The sequence below is a fragment of the Ranitomeya imitator genome, chromosome 7 (assembly GCF_032444005.1).
Source record: "Ranitomeya imitator isolate aRanImi1 chromosome 7, aRanImi1.pri, whole genome shotgun sequence".
NCBI classification, from domain to species: domain Eukaryota; kingdom Metazoa; phylum Chordata; class Amphibia; order Anura; family Dendrobatidae; genus Ranitomeya; species Ranitomeya imitator.
In genome coordinates, this window is record NC_091288.1 from 31,385,158 (window position 1) to 31,397,200 (window position 12,043).

The 12,043-nt window shown below is 45.6% G+C and overlaps 1 protein-coding gene across 14 annotated transcripts in view; it reads left to right on the top strand.

Moving 5' to 3' along the window:
* Window positions 1-12,043, top strand: part of PKP4 (plakophilin 4) — a 252,906-nt gene that overhangs the window by 229,422 nt on the left and 11,441 nt on the right. For all 14 annotated transcript variants that reach the window (XM_069732987.1, XM_069732985.1, XM_069732981.1 and 11 more), the window contains 3 exons: window positions 4,591-4,741; window positions 6,087-6,282; window positions 8,522-8,606. In XM_069732987.1, coding sequence (XP_069589088.1) covers window positions 4,591-4,741; window positions 6,087-6,282; window positions 8,522-8,606 — 432 coding nt within the window. The remainder of the gene's footprint in view (window positions 1-4,590; window positions 4,742-6,086; window positions 6,283-8,521; window positions 8,607-12,043) is intronic.

Sequence of the window (12,043 nt, forward strand, 5' to 3'; positions counted from 1 at the left end):
CCATATCAAACTTCTAAAAAGGGCATTAATCTGCCTGAACTTCCCCCGAGGGATCCAAATTGGTGCGTTATGTAGAACATATAGAATTTTTGGCATCAGGACCATTTTAATAAGGTTTACCCTACCGATAGATGTAGTTTATTCCAGGCATCTACCTTCGCCTTGAGTACCCCCATAACAGGAGTCAAATTTCTTTGCAGGAACTCCGCAATTGGCACCGAAATCCATATTCCAAGGTATTTAAATTGGGAAACCACCTTTAGCCTCTCATCCCCAACATCCTCACTCACATTCTCTCCTACGTCATCCACCCTAAAAAGAACCGACTTATCCCAATTAATTGTTAGTTCCGACACAGTACCAAATCTCTCAACAATTTCAATGGCCCCTCTTAGTGAATCGTCTGGATCCGCCAGGAACAGCAAAACATCATCCGCGTATAACGCTATTTTTTCCTCTACTTTCCCATACCTAAACCCAGGGACCCTATCAGACTGCCGAATCTTAGCAGCAAGAGGTTCTACAGCCAACGCGAACAGGAGGGGTGAGAGCGGGCATCCCTGCCTAGTACCCCTAGCCAGCCCTATAGGTCGAGATAGCTCCCCGTTTACTCTAATTCTAGCGGACGGTAATGAGTACAACAGCTGTATCCAGGCCACAAACTGCGGACCAAGCCCCATACATTCCAGCACCTGCCAGAGGTACCCCCATTCAACACTGTCAAACGCCTTATGTGCATCTAGCGATGCAATCACTCTTCGACCACCGTTATCAGCCTCTACCTGCAAATTTACATATAATCTCCGCAAATTGATCGCCGTTGATCTATCAGGCAAAAAGCCAGATTGGTCCGGATGCACCAGACTCGCAATAACACTAGAGAGGCGGAGAGCCAACACCTTGGCCAGAAGCTTGACATCAATAGTAAAGAAATTGGGCGGTACGACTCCGGTTTCCCCAAGTCCTTATCCTCCTTTGGAATAACCACTATTATGGCCTCTCTCATAGAGGCTGGCAAGCACCCACAGGACCTAGCTTCCTCCAGTACCATTTTTAATCTAGGAATCAACACTTCTGCCAAACCTTTATAGATCTCGGCGGGCAACCCATCGACCCCAGGCGCCTTCCCATTAGCCATAGACATCAATGCCCGACTCAATTCCTCCTTAGTGATAGGGGCCTCAAGGCTCTCCCTATCTGCCTCATTCAGTCTCGGCAGATCCAGACCTTCCAAGAAAGTCAGTGTGTCCTCGACCGATTCACCAACCCGAGAGGAATACAAATCTGCATAGAAGTCCGCGAAGGCCCTCAAGATTTCAGGCGTTTCCGTTATTCTACCTCCACTTGCAGATTCCAAAGAGTGTATATATGAAGACCCTCTCTGAGCAGCAGCCACTACCAACAGCATATGTCCCACTGTTTCTCCCACCTGATAAAACAATACCCTTTGGAAATCCCGTTTCCTCTCAGCTTTGCCTAACAGAATTTTTTCCAAATGATCTTGTGCGTTTTTCATCCTTCTCTCTGCCTCAGGGGTTCCCAGTGTGGCCATCCCGTCTTCTGCTTCCTTCAACTCCTCAACTGCCGCCTTTTCTGCCTCCCTCGTCCTCCGCTTACACCTACTAATGTCCCTAAACAGTAGTCCCCTCAGATACGCCTTCATTGCATCCCAAATCGTAAGAGCGTCAGTGCTTCCATCATTTAAGAGAAAGAATTCCGCCACCTCCCGTCCTATACTTTCCAACTCAATACTCTGTAACCAATTGGGATGAATCTTCCATTCTCTCCCACTTGTCGAACGTGCCCCCTCCAATCTAACCTCTACTTCAATTGGACTATGGTCTGACAAGGCCCTTGGCAGATCTCACCTCCCCAACCAATGTGTCCAAAATCCTGTTACCCAGAGCCATATCGATTCTAGAGAGTGTGGCATGTGCCGGTGAATAACATGAGTACCCTCTCTCCCCAATATGTCTGACCTTCCAAAGATCAATCATACCTATCTCCTTTATATAGGTGCCAAATGTTGTGTCCCTCCGACCTATTCTGAGTATTTTTATTTTTGTCCCAATATTCATCACAGATGTTGTTAAGATCCCCGATAATTATTAACGGTGTCGGCCCCCATCTTTCCACTCGCTCCATTACTTCTCTAATTTTCCTGCTAGAATAGGGGGGCGGAATATACATCGCGGCAACACACAACATCACTCCATACAATATACACCGTAATAGTACATACTGCCCATCCACATCCACACATACCTTCACCTCCTCATACTGAACTCCCGCTGGAACCAAGATTGAGACTCCTCTTGCATACGTGGAGAAGGTAGAGTGATATCCCCTCTGGATCCACCGTCTATTCAGAACATCCACCTTTTCCCTTACCAAATGCGTCTCCAGCAAGCAAATCATTGAGGCCCGTTGGTCTCTTACATATTGCAAACACGCAGCACGTCTGGATTTCTCCCCTAGGCCTCTCACATTCCAGCACAAAATCTTAAAACGGGTCCCCATCACTTGGCTCATCTTCACTCAAAGTATCATCTTTTTTGAGCACGAGCTGTCTAACTACCCTCCCCCCCCCCCCCCCCCCCTTCCAACTCCCCCTCCCACCCTTCCCCCCTCACATCTAACCATTCCACCTCTTTTCAAGAGTGGGGCATCATCGCCCATAGCGAACACTCCGTTTGGCATTACCTTCCCAACCCTCCTCCCACCACTGTACATAACAGGATTTCAGACATTTTGAAAAATAACGTGTCTCAAAGTATTTTAACGTAGAATTATTTACACACGCAAGAAACCTGCATACACTTATAATATGCCGCTTACCCTTCCTCCCTCTTTCCCAGCAGCCATTACACCATCCCTTTAACTTTAACTGAGTATAATCCAGCTCCCTTCTTCACCACCCATACCCCCTAGTTTGTCAATCACATGACTCTATGCCCACTGACAAATAGGTAACCAAAATCAGACTCTTCCCACAGTTTCAGTCTCCTTTTCCTTTAAGCTTTTTAGCATTGATATCGATCCACTGGGTAGCTTCCTCCGGCTTCTGAAAAAAATGAATTTTATCAAACGCCACCACCCTCAGTCTTGCTGGAAACATCATGGAGTACTGCACTCCCAACTCCCTCAGCCGTCTCTTGATACCCGTGAACATCATCCGTTGTCTCTGCACCAAAGTAGAATAGTCTGGGTAGATAGCAATCTTTTGGCCTTCAACTGTCAGATCCGTCATGTCTCTGGCCTTCCTCAGGATATTGTCTCTGTCTCTATAATTTAGAATTTTTGCTAGCATGGTGCGGGGATTCGCTCCAGGGACAGGTGGTTTCGGTGGGACCCTATGCGCTCTCTACCGCGACGCGACGCAGCAAAAACGTGTGCAAACGCACGCAGAAACGCTGCGTTTTTCAACGCGTGCGTCGTTTTTTGACGAAAATCGGACGCAAGAAAAATGCAACTTGTTGCATTTTCTTGCGTCCGACGCTAGCGTAAAAAACGACGCACGTGTCGGAAAACGCAACAAGAAAAACGCATGCGTCCCCCATGTTAAACATAGGGGCGCATGACGCGTGCGTCGCCGCTGCGTTTCCCGACGCAGCGTCGGGAAACGCTAATGTGAACGTAGCCTAACAGCCAGTTTTCAATATATTCCGTTGAATTCCTCCCTTCAGCTTTTTCAGGGATGCCCACTATGCGAATATTGTTTCTTCTGGACCTGTTCTCAAGGTCCTCATTTTTCGCCGCCAATTCAGCTATTGCTTGAGTGAACTTTTTCTCTGCTTTTTGCAGCTGCACTATATGGTCTTCTGCAGTGCTCACTCTCTCCTCTACCTCCCCCACACGTTTGTCAATCTTCTGCATGGCTGCGTTTATCTGGGCTGTGTCCCCCTTAACCTCCTGTATCTGTAAGGTCAGAGATTGTTTACATGAAGAAACCAGTGCAAAAACGTCTCTTAAGGTAGGCTCAGCTTCTGGCCCCATTTCCTCGGGTCCCCCTTCTGCCACCGCCATTTTACTCTCCTTTCTCCTTTTGTACCTCATGGTCTCCTGCTGGGCTCTCCTCCTCCTCTTTGGTATCAGCTCCGGCTCTCGCAAACTGCTGGAGCTTTGCCGCTACCTCCATACGCTTTCTGCATGCGGCGTTCTCCTTATCCGCCTTCTCCCTTGTGTCGGCGCCATCTTGGATTGCGCCTGCATCCCCGGCTCCTGCGTCCTTCTGCCGTCTCCTTGTCATGTTCGCCGGTTCCAGCGCTACCGCTCAGCGCCACCGGGCTCCACAAGTCTCCCCGCAGCCGGTAAGCCCCCTCAGGGACCAAACGGCAGCGGCTCTGCAGGATTTTTAGATATACAGCGGCGGGAGCTCACAGCCGCACGTCCGCTCACATGGACTCTCAGGCCACGCCCCCCCGACAGCTACTTAACGGGGTCCTGGTTACTGATATATTTCATAGGGCCGGGGCTCGGTGCAAAGTGACACCACGCTGCTAGTTGTTATAAACTTTAGAAAGTGGAGCAGCGGTGGCCTGAAGGACTTTCCCGCTGGAGCTGTCAATTACCGCTGTCCTCTCTCTGTAGTTTGCAGCGTACATTCGAGCAGCAGTCAGGAAAGAAAAGGGGCTGCCCATCCTGGTGGAGCTGCTGAGGATGGATAACGACAGAGTGGTGTCTTCTGTTGCCACTGCTTTGAGGAATATGGCGCTGGACGTTCGGAACAAGGAGCTAATCGGTATGTTGCCCGCACCCAAAAATGACTCAGTGCATAATAAAGATTGTTTTTATTCTTCCTTTATTAAATATATATAGAGAGAGAGAGAGTCAAAAAAAGTTTTTGTTTTTTTTTCTTTTTCGTGTTGACGAATGACTTGTGAAATAATCATAAATGAAAATAAGTCATAAAAGGAGAATAGATTGAGTTGTTTGTTCCACTCCGTGTGTTTCCAAGATGGCTGAATCAGAAATTACGGTAGTACTTTATACTTGGTGACCCTGGATTTAATCAGTCCAGCGACCTAAGGAAAAGGTCAATGGTCTTATCTCTGCATATATCATAAAATCTCTATCTACATGCAGCTATATGCCATATATTTGTTCATACATAATTGAAAGGGCCTTAAAATGTGGAACCTATGACATTCATCTAAGCACATAGGGGCAGATTGACTAATCCTGTCTGCTATTACACAGGTCTAGACTTACGGCCTGTTTACATGGGCCAATATCAGGTCAGTAATGAGCACCGATCGACTGACTATACCCAAGACGTTCGGCTCTTATTTACTGGCCTCTATCAAAGTCGACGACGAATGATGGGGACATAATGGTTCCTAATACAAGTGTTCTGTTCCCATATACCATCATGTAATCCACGGGTTCCCTCCTGTTTACACTGAACGATGTGTTGTCGATAATGATATTTTTTAGGCATGCCTAAAAATAAAATTGCAAACAAGTGTTTTGCTTGTTGGCCAGATAATTACCATCATGTTTATAACGGCAGACAGTCTGGAAGAAGCGGCCCAGCTCGTTTGCTGGTTATCGGTTCTTGTAAAAGGGCCATTGGTCTAGACAGTCTGATAATGTGCCAAATTTCTCCCTGCTGGATAATAAATTTGGTGCATATTTACACACTTTAATTTAAATTTCCCTTTATTGGCTTATTTTGTGCATGTTAATGCATTTTAAGCAACACCCTTGCCCTCCATTCGGGATTTTTTTTTTTCACTAAAGGTTTGAGACTATTTCAAAAGTTGCAACTGATAAATCAGCTGAAATTATCTAGAAACCCCAAACCTTACAAATGAAAACCAAAAATGACCCCATGACAGCGGCTCACCTATTTCTGGACCTGTTCCGGTATGGAGAGAGCCGGGCACTTGCGGCAACCTTTCCCTTCCCTGCAGTTGGAAGGCAGGGTTGGAGGACTTGCATGTCTGAGGTGCAGGTCTCACTGTCTGTAGACCATTCTTTAACTGCAGTCATATAATGTAGTTTTCTCGATTTTTGCCCTAGACTGCCTACCATTTCCTAAGATCGAGAATTCTTATCGTGAGATTAATTCTTGACTATTCCAGGTAAATATGCAATGCGGGACCTCGTCAACCGGCTCCCCGGAGGCAACGGCCCCAACGTGTTATCGGATGACACCATCGCGGCCATCTGCTGTGCCTTGCACGAGGTCACCAGTAAGAACATGGAGAATGCGAAGGCTCTGGCGGACACTGGAGGAATCGAGAAACTGGTGAATATCACAAAAGGAAAAGGAGACAGGCAAGTACTCGGCAGCCCAGCGATCCAGTACAGAAATGGTGTATAATGAGCAATTGTCCATCTACACCCCCGTGATATCCCCAGCTTCATCTATCACAGCCAGTAACCTGTTGCTTTTAATTATTCCTTTCTAGAAGCCCCTTATCCAATGCGCCTCACGGAGGGGCAATACCCCCTGAAGTGGCAGAAATACAGTAGATTGTCATCAGCTTTTTAAAAAAAGCTTTTTTCAGACATCTGTTCATTAATTATCTTGCTCTTCATTAGAAACCTCTGGCCATTTGGTTTCACAGCAGGAATGAGCCAACATCGAGAATTCCATGTTCTTCTCCAAATTAGATTATTGTTATTAAATGGAATAAAGATTTTACTTTTTCCCATAAGTCTCGGTGTTTCCTCTCCGTGTGCCGCTGCCGGCTCATCTTCTCTTAATAAAATTCATGACAAGCATAAGAGCCCACAGGCTTCGTTATATATTGGCGACATGGTGATCACCGTGATGCCGAAATTTTTGCCAGGTTATTTAACCCCTTCTCGACATTGGATGTACCAGTATGTCCTATTGTGCAGTGCATTCCTACAAACAGATGCGCCGGTATGTCTTGGCATTTATGCTGGCACAGGACCAGTACCCTCCCAATCGCCGCCGGGGACTCGCCACAACTGATAGCCAAGCCCCAGCCAGTGCCTGCACCGCTCGTGTCTGTTTAATCCTCTAAATGCCGCGATCAGTAGTAATGGCAGCATTTAGGAGGTGGAGAGCGCGAGGCAGCTCCCTCACCCTATTGGCAACCCACAACACACTTCGCTAGGATATTTTGAAGCAATCGGTCAGCAGAAATTTGCTTTGTAATCTGAGGACAGCCTGAAGTAGGGGTTAAAACACAGAAATTAATGATGTGTCACTTATAAGGCTATGTTCTGATGTTTATTTACAGTGAGGGTTTTATCACTAGGACATTATCATTGCTGTGACTAGCTGACCTGCGCTTGCAAGTCCGACTCCGCCCCCTTGTGATAAGCAGCTCATTGTCAGTAGGCTATGTACATATAGCCTGCTGGGGGCGGGGCTAGCTTCCTGAGCTCTGCTGTATTGCTAAATCTAAAAACTCTGACTGTCAGAACTGCTGCACCCAGCAAACTAAGCGATACACCGTTGGATTCAGGGTCTCTTTGCCTACATCATGCTGCTCTCAGATGAGGTGGCAAAAACCTGGTGACAGATTCTCTTTAATCCCTGCTTCTTTTATGGGTGGGCTTGGAAAATAAAATTTGCATCTCTATTCGATAACATGCCAAGACCATCAATGTATTGTACATACTGTGTCTGTCCCCTGAAGTGGGAAGTTGCTATGTTATAATGTGATGCCAGGGTGGAATCCAGCCTCTGAGACCCCCCACTCAGCCCGAGGTTGGAGGGTCTGCAGCACTGGTTTAATGCGGCATCGCCTTCACTTGTTTTTCTTGCACAGCGGCGCCCCGGCCACTCAGCTCTGTGGTTATCTGCAGCATAGCCCTATGAATGGGGCCGGCGGTTTCCCTGCACAGCAGTGCCACTCAGCTCTGTGGTTATCTGCAGCATAGCCCTATGAATGTGGCCGGCGGTTTCCCTGCACAGCGGCGCCATTCAGCTCTGTGGTTATCTGCAGCATAGCCCTATAACTAGGGTCGGCGGTTATCCCTGCACAGCGGTGTGACCCAGCTCTGTGGTTATCTGCAGCATAGCCCTATGAATGTGACCGGCGGTTTCCCTGCACAGCAGTGCCACTCTGCTCTGTGGTTATCTGCAGCATAGCCCTATAACTGGGACCTGCGGTTACCCTGCACAGCGGTGCGACTTTGTGCTGTGGTTATCTGCAGCATAGCCCTATAACTAGGGTCGGCGGTTATCCCTGCACAGCGGTGTGACCCAGCTCTGTGGTTATCTGCAGCATAGCCCTATGAATGTGGCCGGCGGTTTCCCTGCACAGCGGCACCACTCAGCTCTTTGGTTATCTGCAGCATAGCCTTATGAATGTGGCCAGCGGTTTCCCTGCACCACTCTGTTTCCGGGAGCGGTGCTGCCCAGGAAGATTAAGCTGCACCAAGTCTTGCAATTTTGTGTGGGTTCGGTTGTGTGTATAAATGCACTATTTTTCATACCACTGTATGCTGTATACAAATGTGTTATGTTTTATGTTACTTGTAGTTCTTCAGTGGTACATGAGGTCTATTTCTTTTTCTTTATTTCTATTATTAGATCTTCGTTGAAGGTGGTGAAAGCTGCTGCACAAGTGCTGAATACGCTCTGGCAATATAGAGACCTCCGCAGCATCTACAAGAAGGTCCGTGCATTCTTCGATTTTACTTTTGACGTTACGGAGTTTCCCGCTGTACATTACTTTCCTCCATTTTGTCTTTGTCTCCTTTTCACTGTTTATCTTTGTACAATTTTGTTACTTTTGCAACAACTGCAAATACTATATTTATATATAATGCTGAGGAAAAGTTATAGGTAGGTGTGGAACAAATGCTGCAAAGTACGGATACTTTCATAAACAGAAGTGTTAATAGTTAATGTTTAAGTGAAGGAACAAAAGAGAAATCTAAGTCAAATCAATACTTGGTGTGACCGCCCTTTACCTTCAGATCAGCATCAATTTTTATAGGTAGACTTGCACAAAGTCGGGGATTTTGAAGGATTATAGTCAGGTGTATGAGTAACTAAGCATACCAGACATCATGATGATCAGATCATCAATTTCATATATAGGTAGAAACAGTCATGAACTGAAACAGAAACAACTGTGTAGGAGGCTTAAAAATGGGTGAGAAACAGCCAACTCTGCTACAAAGGAGAGGTATGAGACAATGTCATGTCACAGGTCATATACATCATGGCAAGACTGAGCAACAAGGCACAAGGTAGTTATACTGCATCAGCAAGGTTTCTCCCAGGCAAAGGTTTCAGAGGGGACTGGAGTTTCAAGATGTCCTGTTCATGCACATTTGAAGAAGCGCCAAGGAATGGGCAATGTTGAGAACCAAGACGCAGTAGTTGGCGAATTAAACTTAGTTCAGCAGATGAAAGACACATCATAATTCATTCCTTCAGAACTTGAATGGTTCCCAGCAGTGCCATCAACTTAGAACTGGTGGCATCCAGTAGGATGCAGCTACACCCATCTATGTTTCGGAGAAGTCTAGCCAGAAGTGCTGGAAAAATTGTGTCTAAAAAGCGATACCTTCAATATGGAAACAAGGCCAAGCAACTGAATTATGCAGAAAAACATAGAAACTGAGGTCCAGACAAATTTCAGCAGGTGCTGATGTGTCAAAATGTGAAATATTTGGCTGTAACAGAAAGCGGATTCTCCACCAAAGGGCCGGAGAGCAATACAATAATGAGTGTCTGCAGGCAGCAGTGATACAAGGTGGAGGGTTCTTGAAAATGTATTCTGCAGCAGAGCAACGGCACTAAACAGACTTAGGCTATGTGCGCACGTTGAGTATTTGCTTGCAGATATTTCTACAAGTTTTCTGCATCTCTTGACAGCAAAAACACGCGTTTGGTCGCAATTTTTTGGTGTGTTTTTGCTGCGGTTTTGCATGCATTTTTGTACAGCGATAAAGGCTTCTTTGAGCTAACTAAAGAAGTTTAAAAAAAAAAAGCTTTGTGATGTAATTTCTTGGTTCAACACCACCTTTTTCATTCTAATGCAGTAGCATCAGAGTAATGGGATTAGAGCTTATTATCCGCAGATGTCATTGAGACAAAGCCCTAGGTTTTGTAATGAAAAAGTGTCAGCCCAACACCCTCATTACTAAGCCGATGAGTAAACACAAACAAACACGCACATTGTCACCAGCCTATGTAGGAGCGTTAATAGAATGAACCTACATAGGTTGTAACCAAACAGCAACTCTTAATTTAAAGAAAAAAAATGAAAAGTAAGATTACGTGAGCTCCCACATAATTTTCATAACCAGCAGAGTGAAGGCCAAGAGCTGATGTTAATATTCTGGGAAGGAGCCAATAGCCATAAAGGTTCCCAGGCTATTAATATCAGCTCACAGCTGTCAACTTTACTGGCTAGTTTATAGGGGGACCCCAGAATAAAATTGACATGGGGTCCCCCTATAAAATCTAACCAGCAAAGGCCAGGCAGACAGCTGCAGGCTGATATTAATAGCCTAGGAAGGGGCTATGTATATTGCCCCCTCAACCCACCCCAGTCTAAAACATCAGCTCTCAGCAGCTCCAGAAAAGGCGCTTAGCCTCGCTCTTCCCACTTGCCCTGTAGTGGTGGCAAGTGGGGTGATGGTTGGGGGGTTGATGTCACCTTTGTATTGTCAGGTGACATTAAGCCACGAGGTTAGTAATGGAGAGGCGTCTATAAGACAGCTACATTACTAAATCCATAGTGATATTATAAAAAAACACGCCCAGAATAAAGTCCTTTATTTAAAATAATGATACAGACTCCTTAATTTAACTAAATTAAACCTTGCTCACCGAATGCCTAATCCACCGAAGCCAACGTCTCCTGCAACAAAAATAAAATAGACCACAGTATTCCTCACCTGTCCACAGAGAAGATAATCCATAATGTCCCAAGACGATCTTGATGACTTTGAGAGCAGTCACTAATGTGACTTCTCTCGAAGACAGCCGGCGATACACTGACAGGAGGTAATCGCTCCTTACCACAGATAAGAACCACCGCGCCGATGTTTCCCACGCTGTCATACAGATGACAGCGTGTGAAACACCATGGGAAGCCAGTAAAAACAAAAACTCAGCAAATCCGCAAACATTTATACCTGCGTATTTGCTGCTGATTTGACTGACTCAATTGTGGGAATCACTAAAAAAAAAACACACAAAGAATTGACATGCTGCAGAAAAAAAACGCACTGCAAATACTCAAAAGGAAAATTACTGATCATGTGCACAGCACTTAAGGATTGTCATTCAGTTAGCTTGCACAAGCTTTCCATAGCATTTTGACTCATGTGGAGAAAACGCTGCGAAAATGCACATAGCCTAACAATTTCATTAAGCACGATCTTCAGATGAACAAGGAGGTGATGATATGGCCCAAAGAGGAAGGAACTCCACATTGACGAGACAGAAGGATTTGCATAAGCCTACATCCACAGAAGATCTGTGGTCAGTTCTCCAAGATGTTTGGAATGACCTCCTGCAAGTGTACCTAGAAGAATTGCTGCTGTTTCGAAGGCAAAGCAAGGTCATGCTAAATATTTCATTTAGATTTCTCTCTTCTTTATTCACTTAACTCTGTTTTTGTTTTAACAAAATGCAGCGCGTATATATGAAAAAAAATATATAAGAATGAAAAACGAAAATTCCAGATCAGTGAGCAGGATGGCTGGCAGCAGTCGTTAACTATACTGCTGTGGAAAATATTTCTTTCCGATGCGGCTTGCATTACTAAATTATACATAAGACGCAGTATACAGCGCAGCTCACCTGTAATCATGATGTCTGATGTTACTGCTGCCTGTTATAGGTTTCCGGATATTAGAAATATATCAGGGAGACAAGGGTCTGGACTGTTACGCCGCTACAGTTCAGCAGGGGCAACTGCAGATCTTGTTGGCTCTGATGTCACTGACACTGTGTCCTTATGATGTCGGTCCGAGTGCGATCTGACAAAACATTGAATCACACCCGGACCAATATTGGTGTATAGGGTTGTACACAAGTCTGATTTTTTTCCCTTGGACACAATCTGTCCCGAGGAAAAAATAACGGCAT